The 20,069-nt window shown below is 40.9% G+C and overlaps 1 protein-coding gene across 3 annotated transcripts in view; it reads right to left on the bottom strand.

Annotated features, from left to right (window-relative positions):
- Positions 1–19,531, bottom strand: part of atp1a2a (ATPase Na+/K+ transporting subunit alpha 2a) — a 63,963-nt gene extending 44,432 nt beyond the window's left edge. For 2 of the 3 annotated variants that reach the window (XM_015956085.3, XM_015956084.3), the window contains exons 1-8: positions 19,391–19,531; positions 18,574–18,648; positions 16,651–16,710; positions 15,741–15,944; positions 9,939–10,052; positions 9,371–9,505; positions 7,452–7,569; positions 939–1,207 (exon numbers count right to left, since the gene is read on the bottom strand). In XM_015956085.3, the coding sequence (XP_015811571.1) occupies positions 939–1,207; positions 7,452–7,569; positions 9,371–9,505; positions 9,939–10,052; positions 15,741–15,944; positions 16,651–16,710; positions 18,574–18,648; positions 19,391–19,402 (987 nt within the window). In that variant the 5' untranslated portion in view covers positions 19,403–19,531. Of the gene's footprint in view, positions 1–938; positions 1,208–7,451; positions 7,570–9,370; positions 9,506–9,938; positions 10,053–15,740; positions 15,945–16,650; positions 16,711–16,795; positions 17,002–18,573; positions 18,649–19,390 lie in introns of those variants that run through there. The other variant, XM_070541558.1, reaches the window with a different exon arrangement.
- Positions 19,532–20,069: the final 538 nt, after the last annotated feature.

Genomic DNA, 20,069 nt, shown 5'->3' with positions numbered 1-20,069 from the left:
ATCAAAAACATCTGTTATTGGGTATTTGGAGAATTTTGTTGAATCTCAAACTCACCTACTCATTTTATGCATCTGCATTTAACCCTCTCAGGCTCAAAATAAGTTTTGATAAAAGGACGAACAACTAAGTCCTTCAGGGGTACTTCTGAGTTAAAAAATGCTCATGAAATACATGTGTGGAGTAACCAGGTAGATCGGTTTTAACGTTGCAAATCTGCAACGCCTGCCTCCAGAGGGTTAAATAATTTTCATTGCTCATAAATGAAGGTCAAAGTGCTGAAAGCCATTTCCCCCTTTTCAGAAATCTACAGGCACTTCTGTTGGGAATCGCCCCGAGAGAGAGTTGGTCACTAGGTTGCTGTGCCCCGAAATGGCAAAGACAAGCAGCCTTAAAGGTTAATCATACTGGATAATTCTTGGTATTTTCAATTCCTTCCACAATGAGGCATTTTAGGGTTGTCACGTTAGAAAAACAAGCTAGAGCTTGCCACACCCACCCACTCAGGCTGCTATAAGCTAAGAAGCTCCAATATCTGGGAGGGGCTCAGAGTAGAGTTCCACTGAATAGGTGCCATTTCCTTCTGCTGGAAATTATATCCATAAATGTCTTTGACGACTGGCTGTAGATGCCTTTTCTTATTAAGCAAAATAAGTCATTTGAAACTTAAGATTCGTTATTAAAGGAATTAACAAGAAACAGCATTTGTCATCTGTATCTACTCTGTTTGATTAATTAATTAGTTAATTATTTTTTCTAGTTTGGAGCATTTTTAGAGTAAGTAGAGACCCACATGACAGCACAAAAAGCAGCAAAAGGTGAGTTTTGTATAATATGTTCCCTTTCATGTTTTATTCCTTGCCCTGTAACAACAACGAGTCCACCAATAAAGTGTAGAAACATCTGTGCGCTCCTGCCTCGAAGCTTCAGCATTACTCACAGTGACAGTGGCCAGCAGTCCCTCGGGCACGTTGGCCACGATGATGCCGATGAGGAAGATGACGGCCTCCAGCCATGTGTACCCCAGGATAAGTGACAGGACGAAGAAGCTCACACCCAGGAAAACCGCCACACCGGTGATGATTTGGATGAAGTGTTCGATCTCGATGCTGATGGGCGTCTGGCGGACCTCGAGCTCGGATGCCAAAGTGGCGATGCGACCCATCACGGTCTGGTCACCAGTAGCTATCACAACTCCGCGGGCAGTACCTGATGGAAGGCAGAGGCAAAGGATCAAAAGAAGCTGATAAAAACCTTCATTTGTCTCAGATTGTAATCAATAAGACCTAAAAGTGTTTGTTGTGTCTAACAAATGGGTGACTTTATGACATATCTAGCCCTTCAACATCGCATACACCATTCTTAAAAAACAATAATCCTCATTCCATGTTTCTTTCAGCTGTAGAGGAACAAGAAATAATACAAATTCTAAAAACATGTAAAGGTAAAACATCAACTGACAATCATGGTATTGACATGATGACGGTAAAAAAGGTGATCGAAGGAATTTCAAAACCACTTGCATGTATTTGCAATTTGTCTTTTCAATCAGGTGTATTCCAAAAAATAATGAAAGTTGCAAAAGTTATACCAATAAATAAAACTGGGGATAAGCATCAATTTACAAACTATAGGCCAATTTTATTGCTTCCACAATTTTCCAAGATTCTTGAAAAATTGTTTAATAACCGAATAAATTTGAATAAATACAAGATAATATCAGACTGCCAGTATGGATTTAGATCGAATAGTTCAACATTACTAGCTCTTGTGCATTCTGTGGAAGAAATTACAACGCCAATTGATCAGAAGAAACATGTTCTAGGGATATTTATTGATTTAAAAAAGGCTTTTGATACGGTTAATCATAAAATGTTACTTGAAAAGGTAGAGAGGTATGGGATTAGGGGTGTAGTGTTGAGCTGGTTGACAAGTTATCTACAACAGAGGAGACAGTTTGTGAAGTTTGGAGAATGTTCATCTTCATGGTTGGACATTGTTTGTGGAGTACCACAGGGGTCTGTGTTGGGGCCAAAATTGTTTTTATTATATATTAATGATTTGAGTAAAGTAACAAATACACTGACATTTGTTTTGTTTGCTGATGATACCACTATTTTCTGTGCAGGAGATAATATTAGCGACTTAGAAAGGATTCCAAATTGAAAGGTGCATAATTAAAGAGTGTTTTATTGAAAATAAGCTTACATTAAATATAGCAAAAACAAAATGTATGCTGTTTGGTATGGCTAATAAAACTGAGGTTAAGCTGCAAATAGATGGATGTGAAATTGAGCAAGTAACAGAACATACGTTCCTTGGAATAATAATTGATAATAAATTAAGTTGGAAACCACAGATTAAACATGTATATAATAAGGTTGCGAGAAGCATCTACATTATGAATAAAGCTCGACAGTACTTGGATTATAAATCACTCCATGTCCTTTATTATTCATTGATTTATCCCTATCTTATTTAGTGTGTAGAGGTATGGGGTAACACTTATAAAACATCTATTGTACCCTTGTCTATCATACAGAAAAGAGCCCTGAGAGTCGTTCACAATGTTAGATTTAGAGAACACACTAATCCTTTATTTATATATTTTAAAATACTAAAATTTAAAGATTTACTTCAACTATATACAGCGACGTTCATGTTTAAAGTGCATAGGAAATTATTATCAAACAAATTATTAATGCTATTTATAAAACCAGATGATGTATATAATTTCAGATACAAACTTAACTTTAGGCATACATATTTTAGAACAACATTAAAGTCATTTTGTATTTCTGTTACGGGTGTAAAAGTTTTGAATAAGCTAAGCGGGGATCTAAAACAAAGTCCCTCATTGCATAAGTTGAAAGAGAAGTATAAAAAATTATACTAATTAATTACATGGAGGAGGAGGAAAAGTTGTAAGGGTGTTGCATTTGATTGTAACTGTCTATTGTTGGTGAACTGGGAGCTGTGCATATTGGAAGGGGAGGGGGGGTGAAACATAAAAAAATATAAATTTTGGTTGTGTGATTGAGGATAAAACATGTTATAAGAAAATGGCTATATATATATATATATATATGTGCATATACATATGTATGGGTATCTTTTTGAATACTTTAATTTGTCTATTGAGTTACATGTTCAATAAAGAAAGAAATGAAATGAAAAATGATCACATACAGCAGAAAACTAGCATTCACAGCGAGGAAAACACCACAGGTGTTGAGTTCTTTGTAAACAAGGCAGAGGTTAGATGAGGAGATGATGGCTGAATGTAGAGCAATGATGGATGGAGGCAAATTACAGGTGCTGGCCAGTTACTGAAGGGTGGGCGGACTAAACAGATGCAGGACTAAGTGAGTGACATAAGCATCTGACCACAGACGCCCGTATCAGGAGTTTTTATCATCACTACTTTATTAGCCGAGCCCACCATGGCGTTAAAATCACCAACAGCTGAACTGAATAACACTGATTATCTCCAGAATGCAGTTTTCTGCTATAAATGTTGGATTTCAGGTACAACAAGGATAGATTATGTAAAAAATAAGAATGATCTTTTTTATCTGAATATGATGTTATATATTTAGATATCTGAAATCACACCCAAATCATAAAAACCTCTTTAAAGACATAATCTTGTTTTTTTTTTTTTTTTTTTCTGGACCCTCAGATCAGATATCATCTCATTTGATGGACAGTCCAGATTGCCAAGATTAAGATGAATCATTCCTGCTCAGAGTAGAAATCTCTAATCCCTGTGTTTTAAAAACCATGCTGTCTTAATTTTACCTCCAACACTTTTTGTTTCTGATATTTTTTACCTTTAAAGGTAAATTATACACAGAAGACACATATTTTAGTTATCGTCCAGATGAAATAAAGCACCGCCGTTCTGCTTGTTTTACACACCTATAAAAATTGGACTTATTATTTTTTCCTTGTCACCAGATGGAAATTACAATTTTCCATTTGTCAACCAAAGCACAGCTAAAACGCCTACTAAAATAAAAAATAAACCATTATCCTTGTTGAAACCCTGTCAGTAGAAACCAACAGATGGACCCACAGTAAAACCCAGGATTTATGGAGCCGATGAGCGACGAGGAAATTATGACTCAATTATGACCTGTTAATGAAGCGGTTGTAATACCTGGTGTTTCTTTTCATTCTCAAGTTTTCAACTTGAAACATCAGACAGATGCTGTTTCACTTAAGCTTTCCTCTTACGGTTGTTCAGTAATTTGTTTCACAACAAATTACAAAAATGCCATTTTTTTGTTAAGTTACAGCTGACCAAAGCGCTGCACAATTCAAACAAGCTAAATAATCACATAGACAGTATAGTTAAAAAGAAAAGACAGAAAATCTAACCAAACAGGCAATTAGAACCATAAACTAAGCCATGATCCAAATGTGATGGAGGAAAACCTAAAGACTCAGTACTGGAACCAGGTTTAAGAGTTAAAGCCAAGGAGAAGAAGTGTGTTTTCAGATGAGATTTAAAAGTGGTGATTGAAGGCGATTGCCTAACCTGGAGGGGCAGAAAGTTCCAGAGTCTTGGTGCACATATAGAGAAGACTCTTTCCTTTTGAAACGTGCCCTGATGGTGAGAAGGGGCTGGTCTAGGGTGGTAGGGGTGGAGCAACACACTCAGACAGGAAGGGACGTGACCATTTAAGGACTTGAAAACCAAAAGAAGAATTTTAAAATGAACCGGTAACCAGGGAAGAGAATAGAGAATCGGTGTAATGTGGTGTCTTCTAGCTCTGGTCTGCTTTCTGAACCAGCTGAGCAGCTTTGCAGGCAAGAGTTGGAATAGTCCAGCCGATAAAGATGTGGACCACGGATTCTAGGTGACATTTACTCAGGAAATGCTTGAGTTTGGAAATCACCTAAGATGGTAAAAACAGGATTTTACTGCGCTATTAACCTGAGTATCCATCTTTAAAGTGACTGTGTGTGTTTTTCCAGGCGATAGGGGGCAGTAGATACCTAAATCGTTGCAAGCAAGCAGTATTTTGTGTTGGAGTAAGACTTTACCAATGGATGCCCATTAGGATCAAAAACCCCTGGGGAGTGTAAAGTTCAGCTGAATGATGAGCATATCAGACTCCCTTTCATCAGTGACAACAAGTGAAGATGTAAATGTGTAAAACAACAACATTTAAGAGTGGCAAAAGTTTTGTAATAACCGTTTGTTACAAATCAATAAATGCATTTTGTCCTCATGGGCTCCCCTAGAAGGAAACATGGCATCTAATATGGTGTCGCCCAGAGACGTAGACCCGCTCCCATGTATTGTAGACCTGATTTTTATGGCTATCTGTTACAAAGCCGCTAATAGTTTTCAACAACTGCGCATCATTTCATTCATTTTCATCATTTTGATGGATGTTTCCAGAAATTAATGTTAAAAACTACACATTGTCTCATTTTTACTCCAAGGTTGGAAACAGTGGAGGAGATGTGAGAGGACAGAGAGGAGGTCAGGTGGCAGAGCTGCTCTAGCATGGTCAGGACTGAAAACGATGATCTCCCTTTCAGAATCATTCAGATGGAGGAAGTTTTAAGCCAGCCACTCTTTAATGTTCCAAAATATTTTCCCTGTGGAAAACAGTTGGTTGAGATTGTAATCTTGTTGAATTTCAACCAAATCTGCACATAAGTGCGGTACCTTCTAGAAATTTGGCCGTTTCATCTCCGAAACAGATTTTGAATCAATTCATTTCACATTAGTTACCGCATTTTTACAAGGAAGAGTTTGAATGTTTAGTTGTAAATGTGTTTCATCATGAGGCCATGCTTCTGTTTTGACCTGATGTTTGCATCAACCAGTTACAAGCTGTTTGTTTTGCGGATGGAAGCTTAAATGGAGGAACCAATGGAATAAACCATCATTGTTTTCAGTAGGTTGTGTTTTTCAACATAAAGTTGAACGTTACGATTCCAGAGCTCCTATTAAACGCTGAAATGAGGACACACTTTGTTTGTGGACAAAGCGCCTCTTAGGTTGGTGCTTAAGATGTATTTTTGGACCCATACTACTAAAAAGCCCAATGAAGAGCTGATGGAGCAGGAAAAATGCCAAATGTTGTTTACCGTTTTTCAGGCATCGGTCGATATTTGTCCTAATTAAAGCCAATTTAAAATCAGGCACATCTTCAGGCAGCCCGATGCTGTTACAGACGGTCACTATTAACATCTGCATACTAAATACTCTAAATTAGCTTTATTTAGGTGTCTGACATTAACACTGAGCTGTGCACAAAGTTAAGATTTAATAGTTAGTTAAATTCAGAGAAAACTGATTCAGCTTCAGAACTTTTGTGCATCAACAGACGTTATCAGTTACATTTTAGCATGAAAATAAAGTGGAAATGTCTAGATATCGGCCATGGAAATCAGCCCAAAAAAATCTAAAATCTATCTTTTACATATCGGTATCAGCAATAGAAAAACCAATATCTGCTGACCTCTAGACTCTAGTATAAACGAATGCCTAGTAAGATGATCTCTGTGGGGAAAAAAAGCTCTGGCACTTCTGTTTCAGGAAGTAGAAATTAGCCAGAGGAGAAGGGAGAAGAACACGGCAGGTTTTGGAGTCTTAACTTCCTGATATTCTGACAATTCTCCTCTGATTGGCTAACAGCAACACAACCCTACCCTGTACCCCGATTGCTTTGCAACGTTTCTGTTTCATCTTCGCAAATAGTACAAGCCTAGAGGAGTTCTGATGTGTTGTGGAGTTGCTAATGCTAACAGTTAGCTTCCATTAGCTGAGATGTGCTCTATACTCTCCTGGAAGCTAAAACAACAACAGCCTTCCCTTTTGCAAGCCAAGATGGGTGAGACCATGAATGATAACTTGAAATTAAGACATGCTATTTTCACTGGTTTATCGAATCTGAGCGTTTCCCGTTTGCTTTCTATCTGCAGCTAATGCGGGAAATAGGGGTAGAAGACTATTTTTATTTTTAGCCTGCATGTGAAACTCAGAGTTCAGAGAGCGAGGACGATGTAATCCATGGCTGCTTTATCCAAAAACACATTATTTGCACAACACACAGAGGAGTTTTCTAAAATTACATGTTTTCTGCTTTTGTTCAATAAAAATTTTGACATAAATATTGTTGAAAATGCAGGTCATGAAATAAAAATCCCATTGCAACACATTGCTCTTCACTGATTTGAAGAAAATGACCATCTAGAATCCACACTGGCTCAATTGTACCAGGAAACACTCATTAAAAATCCTTTTTCCATTTTTCATTAGAAAATTCACACAACGATAGAGGATGAAGGGATGGTGGATGAGATTATTAGTGCACTGAAGCGCACTCATGGCTGGGTGATAAATCAAAACACTGTTAGCTCCAGATGGCTAAAAGATAGACTTCCAGTGGAGATAAGAGGCAATCTTGGCCAGATTTGGCCTACTGACCCTCGACACAGTTGGTGGAAAAGAAACAGATGTTGCGGGTCTCCAGAGGATTCTCGTGCGTCATCTCTGGGGAGCGGGTCTGAGGCTCCGATTCTCCTGTCAGAGAGGAATTGTCCACCTTCACAAGGAGAAGAGAAGAGACAAGTCCAGTGAGAGAAAAGAACAGATTGAGCTACAATTACGCCCATTTCTTTATTACTGGAGAAGTTTATCGCCTTAATCAACATTGTTTCATTATAATGCTGCAAAAAAAGTACATTGTTCAAATACAATATAATAGAGACACCATCAACATGTTTCGTAAATAAGAACTGATGTTTGGTGTCTGAGGAGAAAACGGAAGGTTTTCCATGTAATGACTTCCACCACCTCACCTCTCACTCAATTTTATTAAACTCAAGGAAAAAAGCTCATAATGACCTCTGAAAATTATGTTTGAGCATGAATATCAGGTGGCTTAAAGCAATTTCTAGATGATGAAATAGCATTATGGGATACGGTACTCAAGCAACAGGTCTGGATGTAAAACCAAATATTGATTGCTGGCAGGTTGTAAAAGGAGGAGGGAAAAGGGCTTTCAGGGAATCTTTCCTTTGAGAATAAAAGACGATGGTTTTGTCAGAAACATAAAGAAAAGAGGCTTTTTCTTGTCAAAGATGTGATTTGATTATTTAGGTTTGGAATGGTTGGAGAAGTGAGATTACAGGATTACTGTAATTCCAGATCAAATGACAGATCATCATGAAAAATGTCGGCCTTTAACGCATCACAGTTACATTTTTAGAACTAATTTAGAGAAGTTGAAGTAACAGCAGAAACTAAAGCTACTCAGTGTTAGCGTATTAGCACCGTTAGCCACTAGGAGGTTAAAAACTCCCATAAATCATTGCTCCGTATGCAAGACAATGGCTTTAACCATGGTTTATTGCCATTTGATGACCTTTCATGCAGATCAAGAACTATTTAGCTTTAATGTTGATGATGCTGAGAGATCATAGAAGATTTTCTGGATTTTGATTGGCTAAGTATGCCAATGACTGGCCCAGTGTCTTGCATGTCGCTGGAAGGCCCGATTAGCCAAAGATCAGCTATAAGGGTCATGCACCTGCGATACAGCTACAGGTGTGGTTAGCCTCAACCAAAACGTTCCAAGACCCGACAGGAACACACCTAGAACTCAGAGTTCAAAACGAGAGGATGGTAAATGGCCTGTATTTGATTAGGCACGTTCTAGAGTCCTGCAACCCCCCAAGGCACTTTACAACACAATCAGTCATTCACCCATTCACACACACATTCACACACTGATGGTGATGAGCTACGATGTACACATTCCTCAGATGCACAATCATTTTACCTCATAATAAAGGTTTAAAAACATCATAAGCTTTATTGTCAAAAAGCCTCAACCAAAAACAAACGTTCTCTCTTTTTGTTCTAAATTCAGAAATATCAGACTGACATACGGGGGTTCAGTAATAAAGCTGTTCGCCCTGAGGGACCAGGTGAGTTTAGGTTTAATGCAAAAAGGGAATCTTCTGACTTGATTTTAGAATCACAAGTTACAAGATGATTGTTTCTGACCACAGTTTGAACTATGGATGTCCAAGATTAATGTGGTGTTCTCCGACTCTGTCTTCCAAACTGAAATCTTAAATTTTTGTATGAAATGTTTAGAAAACTGTAAAAAGTAAATTAAACATCTGGCAGCTGTTTGGCTTTACCATTCAGGTTAATTTCATTTTTTTAAATCGAACTTTGCTGTAATCAGTCGGTAAAGTGAAAACAGTTTAACACAAAGTGATACCCTTGCCTCACCTCGGCGTGTAAATGTTCAGCATGCTAACATCCAATTTCATCCCACTGAAACCCTAAAGCCCCCCTACCCCCAGGATGGACCTGCATCACCGCTACTCCACCTTGCAGCCGCTGGAAGAGATCACTCGAAGGTCAGCTGGAATCCGGTCTCCTCCTTTAATCTCCACCAGATCTCCCAGCACCACATGTTCTGCATTGATCTGCATCTTCTCCCCCTCTCGGATCACCATCGCTTGCTGGCGTGAGTGAAGAGGCAGAGAGACAGAAGAACACTGTCAGGAGGGCACAGGGGGCTTTGAACTGAGAGCGGGTTTAGTAAGATGAGGAGAGAGCAGAGATAAACCAATAAAAGAGCAGCCAGAGGGCTAGCAGCACGTTAAAAAAGCAGATATAGAAAAAAGACAGGTAAGGGGAAAAAAAGCATGAGAAGGGAGTAAAAAGAGCCTAAATAGATTAGAGAATTAGGCAATCGAAGTGCTGGAGGTGGATAACGAGAGGGGAGTTTTTATGCAAACACACTCACAATCCAGAGTTGGCTCAAACATTTATTTTCCTTTGTGCAAGCTTATTAGGTTTCCACTCAAGTGAGTGTGTAAGCCCTACTTGAGGGATGGCTTATTGATTCAGAAAGCTCTGCGACTACACCAGCCACCTCATGCATTACCTCACCTGTGGCACCATTTTCTTGAAGGAGTCCATGATTCGAGAGCTCTTGGCTTCTTGGAAGTAGGAGAAACAGCCGGTGATGATCACAACAGCTGCCAGCACGACGCCCAGATACAGCTGAAACAGGAGCAAAGCCGAGCCGCGGCGGGGGCCCGGTGTCATTATCCACTCGGTTTGATTCATGTCAGGCATGTTTAAGCACAGGAAATTCTGATCCACCAACTTCAAACCATAAAAAATGAAATGCAAAGAGCAAGATGAGAGTTAACGATGCTCAGAAGATGCCATAGATGTGATTTCTTGTTGACTATTTATGTCATCTCAGGCGTTTAGTATTAATCCAAGAGAGCATCTGCCTCCCCAGTTCAGAAGCTCTGTTGGGCCACCATGAGACACAGCCTGAGACATTCATTCAGTGTGTTGTTGCTTTATTTTTGGTTCCTATTTTCAGCTACGCAGGCGAAAAGCTTCGATGAGTTCAGCTCTCATGCAAACAAGACAGTCAGTCACTATGGATGAAAGAACGCACCAGCTGGTGCCTTGGACTGCTGGAAAATAAAAGCCCTAATTCTTGAGAAGTTTGCTTTTACGAAGGTTCTGCTTTCATTTGACAGCAACAACAGAATATTTTGCTCTTTTACACTTGAAAGACTTTTTTTTCCCTCTCTCTATCTTTTCTTCTTGCTATAAAAAGTATTCTAAACCAGAAAGTAGATCCGTATCTGCAGAAAAAAAAATCACCTGTCAGTGTTAACAACGTTCTCCACAAATTCAGTGTTCACTTCGCAGCTCTTGGTTTTGTCCCTCACGGTATTTGCAGATGTTTTTTTTTCTGATGTTGCTTAAAAAGAAAGTTGTTCTCCATCACCAGCTGTGCAGAAACAGAGGTGTAACATCTGTCCCAGCAGATGACACATTCAAATCTACACACGTTTCAAATGTTTAAGCATTAAATAGCCCATACCCAAATATCCAAACAATAAGTCCAAAACTGAAGGCAAGGGCTGGAGAAAGCTGGGATCTTATTTTATTCTCACACAGGTGTTATTTGATGCACAAGGAAGCTGTTTTTGTTGGGTAAACATTATTTTTAGACTAGAGAAACTAGCAAGTAGAAATGACTGAATAACAAAAACTAAGTTACACATAAAAAATGCTGATGTCATCAAACCTTTTCTTCATAATATTCAAATGTTTCAGCAATTTTTTGCTTTTTGTTTTGCATCAACAGTCACAAGTAAATTACCAAGTAAATAAAAAAATGAAAATCGTTCAAGAAGGGGTCCTGTTGGCATCCAACCACCATATTATGTCACAATGTTACACTATAGTTTGTTACTTTAGTTACTTTTAGTTGTGTTAATGTCTACATTTGGTTAGGTCACGTTATGTTACGTTAGGTTATGTAATTATGTTATTTTACATTGGGTTGTGCTATGTTACATTATGTTACATTAAGTTATGTTATGTTACACTGAGTAAGGTAACGTTAATTTAAGTTTCACTCCCACATCACCCTGCTCCTCGTCCAGCTTCACTGGCTGCTGGTTAACTTCAGGGTTAACCCTGGTTCTTACATGGACAAGCACCATTATATGTTGGCGATCTTCTCAGTCCCTACACTCCGAGCAGGTCCACGAGGCTAGCTTTAGTGTGGCATTATCCTCTTCTTCCTCACTAGGGTTAACCCTAACCCTAACCCTTTCATGCTGATGTTTATATCAATTCTGTTTTATTCAGTAGGTTCCCATGTTTACTTTTTCATTTTTTTTTTCTTATTCTTGCTGGAGCTTGCGGGAGTGGTTGATTGTAGACCAGGGCTATTCAGTTCAATTAAAGTTTATTTATATAGCGCCAAATCATGACAAGAGTCGTCTCAAGGCACTTCACACAGTAAACCTTCCAATACAGGTCAGTTCATTAAGCCAGTCAGTAAAAAGTTTCCTATATATGGAACCCAGCAGGTTGCATTGAGTCACCGACTAGTGTCAGAGTCTTTACAGCAATCCTCATACTAAGCAAGCATTTAGCGACAGTGGAGAGGAAAACTCCCTTTAAACAGGAGGAAACCTCCAGAGGATCCTGGCTCAGTATAAGCAGCTGTCCTCCACGACACACACACACACACACACACACACACACACACACACACACACACACACACACACACACACCAAGTAGTGTTTCTATGGTTACATTGTGATTTCTTAGTAAATATTCTATTTGGCGAGAGATAAACTTTATTGTATTCATCCTAGTGAATCTATGATTAAACTGGTAAACTAGTAGTAGCACATTCAATGTCAAAGAAAGTAAAACGTTATCATCAGGAGAGAGAGAATGTTTAAATGGTTAACAGCAGTGTTCAAGATAATGGCCCCCTCCATGAGGCCACCACAGCTCAGCAGAACATCATTGTAGCTTCTTCTGGGGAGAAAAACACTTAGAAGTAAAGCACTTTAGAGTCCTTACTCTGAGAGGTGCTATACAAGTGTGGGTCATTTATCATTTAGAGAAATAAAGTTAACAGCTGAAATAGCAGGAAATAATACAGTTAAAGAGCAGATTGTAGAAGAAAGTAGTAGAATGTGAAAAGTGGTCAGTGTATCCTCCAGCAGTCTAAGCCTCTAGCAGCATAACTACAGAGATAACTCTGGATAACCTAGCCTTTTTAGATGGAGGCATGTTGGAGGCAGTGCAAGGGAGAGCCGTCTTTACCGACTGTACACTCCACCTCCCTCTACTCCCCCACTTGTCCGGATCTAGGCTAACATCAGATTTTAACCATAGGCCCTATCAAATAAAAATGTTTTCATTCCAGTCCTTGAGGGCTACCACCCTGCTAATTTTCTGTGTTTCCTGCTCTACCACACCTGAATGGAATAAGTAATTTACCATTTACCATAATCTAATCCTCTGCTTACCATGTTTAACTCTGCACAGGTCCGTTAATTTCAACCAGGTGTGTAGGAGCAAAAAAACAGCTAACATGTGCAGATTGGTTGTCCTCGAGGACCGGCGTTTGTGACCCCTGCTCTAGTCCAACACACTAGATTCAGTGGTCGAATCACCTGTGCAGCAGCTCTGCAGAAGCTTGTTAATCACCTACTGATTGAAATCAGGCCTGTTGTAGTAGAGTTAAAACCTAAATGTGCTGGTGCCCTCAAGGCCCGGAATTGAATAGCCCTGTTTTAGACCATCTGCGATGGACTGGCTCTCTGTCCAGGGTGTACCCCGCCTGATTGCCCATTGACTGCTGGAGATAAGCCCCCCCCCCCCCGAGCGCGACCCTACGTGGACAAAGCGGGTTCAGAAAATGGATGGATGGATGGATGTTTTAGACCATCACCAACCCTGATCTCTTCTGTCACAACTTCCACAACCATCATGGACCATCATGTTATTTTATTAAAATACAATTTATGCTAGCAAATCCTCTTTTTGTCTGTATCCTCACTGCAGCTTGCAAACCATCTCATCTAATGCACAAGGGATTGAATGCTACAGCAGTCACCCTAATTTAGACTGTTTTTGTAACACACTCCACCATTTGCTTTCCTGGTGCAAGTATAAACGTCCCTAGCACATATGCCACAAGAACAAAATCATGAGAATCAGTTTGGGCCTGATTGGTCCACACGTGAGGCTCTGTTTGGGTTGCTTCTCATCTTAAATAACTGCATGTAAAATGTACAAAGAGCCAAAGCTGCTCCAGAAGGAGCTTTGAAGCAGCTCAGCAGAGCATCCAGTGTCACGCAGTCAGGACTGAATGAAGAGATTTAATCGCAGGGAGATTAAATTTATCTGGAGTGAGTGAGCGTGCGTGCGTGCGTGGACCTACTGTACATTATGCAAGGGTTTAATGCTGACTGGAGTACAGATAGAGGTGGATGATGAGTCAGAGCCATAAGGTGCTCAGCAACATTCGCTCAGCGGCTGCTCGGAGTATTTTTCCATTTCCGGGAATGTTGCCAGCATCAGCAGCTTTTACATCACATTTAAAGGGAGGGGTTAAATATTCTGTAATGGTGGAAACTAATGACAGCAAAAATTTTATTTACATTTTACCATTTATTTTTACAAAAAATGTTTATTTTTTTCATATTCTAATTTATGACATCCAGACTGTGTGCAGATCAACTAAGCCTCTAAACTCGGAGTGAATTCAAGATATTTGTTAGAATTGAGTCAAAAACAAAACAAAACGCCTTAAATTCAGAGAAAAGATGTTACAGATCCTATTAATGTTGTTATTTTCTTTTGGGTTGTGGGCTTTATTTATTAATTTTTATTTATTTATTTATTATTTGATTATTTTGATTAATTAACTAACCTTAAAAATGTCCATTAGAATATGTGATGAATGTAAAACAGTAAAATGTAGTCATATAGCATCATTCTCAGGTAAAGTGCTTCACAACAAAATTACATGAACACAAGAGAATAGGAGGAGCTGATTAAACTAAAATAACAGGGTTATTTAAAAGCTGTGTCTTTAAAAGTTTCCTAAAAACAGAAAGAGATAATGGAGCACCACTTCAGAGGCCTGAGCTAAGCACATCAGGTTTCAGCCTCTGGTTCTTAAATGGTCTGAATCTGGTAACGAGTTACGGCCCGTTGAGGATAACATTTGATTTAAGTTCCTTCAGTCTAAAGCCAGTGTCTGGGAGTGTTGGTGGGGCATTCCAAAATGCAAGAAGAAATTCTCATTTTTGTGGAATCGCATTGAATAGGAGCCATCGATCGCAACAGGAGTTTCATTTATACCCAAGTGAAACTCAGAAAATTAGAATATGGTGCAAAAGTTTATTTAATCAGTCAGTAATTGAACTCAAAAGGTGAAGCTAATACATGAGATAGACTCATTACATGCAACACCAGATATTTCACACATTTATTTGTTATAATGTGATGATTAGGACTTACAGCTGATCAAAACCCCAAATTGAAAATCTCAGAATATTGTGAAAAAATTCACGAGTATTCTAGACCACAGGTGTTCAGCCGTGGTCCTGGAGGGCCGTACCCTGCAGGTTTAACTCTGTTTCAACACACCTGATTTCAATCAGCAGGTGATTACCAGGCTTCTGCTGCACAAGTGACTCCTCCACAAAATCAAGTGTGTTGGAGAAGAGAAACAACTAAAACATGCTGCACACTGGCCCTCCAGGACCAGGGTTGAGAACCGCTGCATTAAACGGTGTCTCGGTCTAAGTCAAGTTGCTGAAATAAATGAACTTTTGCACCATTTCCTCATCTTTCAGTGTCACCTGTATGGCTAGGCGGAGGTGCTGCATGGCGACAGGCAAGCTTTATCAGACAAACTGAACCAAGACAGAAATGCAACAGTAGTGAAACAGTGAAAAGCTGTCCTTTCACAAGCCCCACCGCTGTCCACACTCACTTCTTCATGTGTTTACCTTGCTCACCCTTGCACCATCGCCGTGGCTATGTCTCATGGGGCTCATGGTGTTTAGCATAAATTCCAGCCCTCCTGCATATTTTCTTCTCACATTTTAGTCACAATGAGTCTTAATTTCACCTCAGTTTGTTAGCAATTTACCTTTAATATATTTGCACTTAATCACTAACCCTTTCCACAGTCGTCTCTCCATTTTCACACTTCCTCGTGCAGAGAAACACGACTGATTTAGGGAGGAAAGGTGTTGCAGGCAGGAAGGATTCTGAATCAACTCTGGGGTTGGAAGCTCTCCTCCTACGCTCTTGTTTTCTAAGTATTTGGGTAACATGTGTCTGTAGAAGACTGGAAACTCATCAGTCATGGGTGTTGTTGCATTTTCTCACATTGTCGTTGACCGGTTCGTCTTCTGTGGCCGCCTGGATGCTGTAGGCTAGGAAGCAGAGAATGGCACCGATCCACAGCAAGATGGAGAACCCTCCAAACAGCTGACGGCAAAACTTGACCCACTCCGGAGTGGTGGGGGGCGGAGTCAGCGCATTCGGACCGTCCCTGGCCAGAATCTCTGCAGCTCTGGCATTGCTAAGGCCCTGGAGGAGGGAAGCTTTTAGAGAGTATATATCTTTCAGCCTGCGATGGGTTACAGCAGCCCAGTTTCTACCATGGCTTAAAGGCAATTTTAATGCTACAGTTGCAGAACATCAAGTATTCCTTCCTGGCCCATTTAACTCTGGAATAATAAAACTCTTCTCAGATGAAGGGCTTGACTTCACTGAGCAGCTTTTTCTCATGTCATGGTTTAACTTCTAGAAAAAAAACGTCATTTTTAGCCGCTGATTTCAGCAAGTTCGACATTTTTACAGTCTGGGCCGTCGCTTGAGCTCTGGCGCTTCCTTTTTTCATGCTAATCTTGACTAGATTAAATCTGCTTCACTTCACCTGCAACGCCACAGTGCAACGTCCAAATGTGTTTACAGCAAAAAGCCTGTGTGATGTGTCTTTATCGGCCTGTGTGTTTTCAGTAAATGGATTCCTAGTTTTTTTAGGTTTCATCAAAGAAAGCAAGTTTGTTTGTGTGTGTGAGGGATTAGAGATGAAGACGAGTCAAGGTAAGCAGAGCACGCCGCGGTGGGGCTGAGCCCACCAAAGAAATGCTCCGTCTCAGTTTGGATGTTGCCTCCCTGCACAGGTGAGTCAGATTACATCTCCATAAGCGGCATTTCAGCTGGTCTTCGTTGTGTGTCCACATTCAAGGGAAGCTACGTGAATAAAGAAGTGGCGTGTGTCTGCTTTTACCCGCACGAGGTCCACTCCGTAGCGTTTTCCCACATCATCCATGGAGATTTTGTGGTCATCCTGCAAGAAAAAGAATAAATCCTGAAAAGGAAACTGGAAATCTTTGTGTAAGAAGCCTTTTAAGATGTGTCGAGCTGCATCTCACTGGAAAAAATAACTTTTTTCTCTGTTTTCAGCCAGGTCAAGGGTCGTTCTATAAATGATTCATTTCTCCTGACAGAAAAGAGTCTGCTCCCACCGCATCTCATCAGGCCGAATGTGTGCTCTTCGTTTTCGTCAGAAGGGAGACGTGAAGCCTGAAAGTCCTGCTGCTGCATCAGAAGAGTTTATCTGTTGAGTTTTTCTCTATCGATGGCTGATGCCAGGTTATTCAAGCTGTTAAAGGTTTGATTTATCCAGATGTTGAGTCTTTTTGTGAAGGAATATCTGCATGTGAACATTTCCTCTTCTTCCTGAGATGGCTGGAAAAATGTTCAAATCCGCCTCCTCCGGAGCTTCCTTTTGAACAGTTTTTGACATTAGAGGTTTGTCGAGATGAGTTTTGGGGTTTTAAACAGATTCTTCCTTTTCAGGGCTAAAGGGGAGGCTCACAGGTTTCATTGTCTTTCTTTTATATCATTTGCTGTAGTAAACGGCAGGATTTGGACTTTTAGTCATTCCTATTCATGATGTTCAAACTTCTCTCCTCTGATTGGCTAACAGCTGCCTCTGTTTGCTTTTCAACGTTGATGTTTTATCTCCACCAATAACACAAGCCTGAAGGAGTTCTGCTGTGTGGTGGAGTTGCTAATGCTAACGCTTAGCTTCTACTAGCCGAGACGCTAAACCAACAATAGCCTCCCCCGTCGAGAGACAAGATGTGCGAGTTCATGATTAGGTGACAGTGTGACGTATCTGTCGGGCTTTTCTAATCCGTTTATTTTCTGCATGAAAACCTCAGATCGCAATTCAAAAATAAAAATAATTATATGTTTCTCAGTGAACTTGGCCTTTATGCTCAAGTTGCTTTGGATTATTGGGATTTGATCCTAAATGTGTCCAAACCTGAGTAACCGTTAGCTTGATGAGAAATTCTCCTTGGTTCTCTGGCCTGAAATCAAATTCCAACTATTGATTCAAAGCGATGCCAAAGAGCCCACCGACAGGTCGCTTCTTCCTGAGCAGCATCACGTTGATGCACTCTGTGTTTATCTGTTGCTCTTGTGTTTAGAATCAGCCGTCATCTCTCAGGATCGCGTCAGCCTCCCAGGATGGAGAAAAAAGAGAAATCCATTACTTATCCTAACGAACAGCAGCCCCAGCTGGCTGCAAATCAACCGACTGCCCTCGTGCTTGGGGTGGAAAAAAAACAGGCCAGGTTTTGTTTAAACGGCTACGCCGCTGTATTGATCAGCCGTCGTGTGGAGATGATTAAAAGGGTCTGCCTGTAAAGAATGAGAAACAAAGTAAAGCACTAAATGAGGCAGATTGGTGTAAATAAAATGTGACAATGAGAAAGCTCCCTGTGACAGTTCCAGGGCCTTTCTCTGGCTTTAATCGGGTACAAGTCTACTTTATCACACATAATGCGAGCAGCAGAACTTAACCCAGTTTTCGTGGGCATCGCTCGATGGCATCTTGACAGCACCTCAAAGAACTACAGCTCTGCACAAGGCAGGAGCTCGGCACCAGGCTGCTGGTGGCCCACAAATTATTCAGTGTCTTTCAGAGTACAAAGAGGAGCAGCCAGAGGGAGGCTGAGGAGCTAGAGGAGAACCGGCTGGCTTAGAGCTCGTCTGCAGATGACTACGCCCAACAAGTCGGACCGTGCTTTTCTCCTTTATTGCCTTGTTAAATAACCGTGATCAGTCTAACGTTGTTCAGAGAGGACATGGAAACAGCAGCCTTAGCGTGGGCTAAAACCGGAACTATTGGTTCTCCTACCAGGGCCACCTCCTTCTTCAGCTCATCCAAGTCCTTGTCCTTCTTCTTCCTCTTCCCTCCATTCTCACCACCCCACTGTTGGAAAACAAAAACACTTTCAGTCACGTTTTTGTCATTTAAATTCATGGGTGTGCATTACAGGCACAATGCACATATGTGTGCAGTTTTATTTCTATTTCCTGACACTGAATATGGAGATTTGTTTTTGTGTTAAGGTGCAAGTTCCATATTTGTGAGTGTGTGTGTGTGTGTGTGTGTGTGTGTGTGTGTGTGTGTGTGTGTGTGTGTGTGTGTGTGTGTGTGTGTGTGTGTGTGTGTGTGTGTGAGAATGGTGCATCATGGAAATCATCTGCTGCTGTCACTCTCCTCTTAGCAGCACGTGTGCATGTCAGTGAAGGAGGGATACATGGAGAGGAGAGGAGAGTGTGTGTGAGTGACACAGTGAAAAAACTAATCAAAAAGGAGCCAAAGAGGGAGCACGGAGTCGGTGGAGAGCCTGAAATGTGTCTGGCATAGCAATTTCCCCCCACTGTGCAAGAGGAAGATTACCAGGCTGTCCTCCCATAAAGCTAAATTGAATGGGTCTGATGGAGAGAACACAAAGAAAATAACAAAATAATGCTGATAAACAGCAAACCCAGAACTTGTCGAGGAGGAGAGCCATCATCCTGAGATGGGATTGTCCAAAGGGATGAGTTCTGATGCCCACAGACTTCAGGCCCGCCACACTTCTGCGTTATTCTCCTCCGTTCAGCTCAGAAACAGGAAGTCAGACAAATAAGAGTAATTCCATTTAGGAAAACGGATGAGGACTTACCCCTCTGCCCATGTTGGACGTCCAGACGCCTGCAGGTTAAATGGGAAGGACAGAACTCGGGAGTTGGACCTCCTGCCAGCATGTGCAGGAACACACTGGTGGCTTTTTTTGGGCCTGCTACCTCCAAGCCAAATATCCCATTCCCTCCCTTCCTCCTGTCAGGGTAACCTGAGCTAAACACCCCAACCCTTCACCCCTCCCTGTCCACGGGTGTCTCTTGAAAACACACACACACACACACACACACACACACACACACACACACGCACAGACGGAGTAACAGCAGCTCATCAATCACAGCTGTCAGCGCAACAAATGAAACCTTGCTCTCTGCATCACATACAGTATTTACAATAAACATGATAATGAGGGATCGATGTGAGGCCCCCGGGTTGATAATGAGAATGCAGCCGAGTGTTCAGCTGTTTGGGTTCTGACAGAGTCTTCACGCAGGCCGTCCAAACACAAGATGAGCTGATGGCGCTTCTCCAGCTCCAATAAGGCAGGATGTGACCAGTGTGCTCTTCCCACAGATGCAGCCAACGATCCTGCATCAAATAAGCTCCAAACGTCTTCTAACTGGTTGCCAATTACTTTTAGGTTGATTTTACGCTCGGGTTCTCGCTACACCATGATGTGAGTAATCCTATTAGAGCTGCACACGTTCTTACAGCTCCTC

The sequence above is a fragment of the Nothobranchius furzeri genome, chromosome 11, assembly GCF_043380555.1.
Source record: "Nothobranchius furzeri strain GRZ-AD chromosome 11, NfurGRZ-RIMD1, whole genome shotgun sequence".
NCBI lineage: Eukaryota > Metazoa > Chordata > Actinopteri > Cyprinodontiformes > Nothobranchiidae > Nothobranchius > Nothobranchius furzeri.
This window is presented reverse-complemented; position numbering and strand designations above follow the sequence as displayed.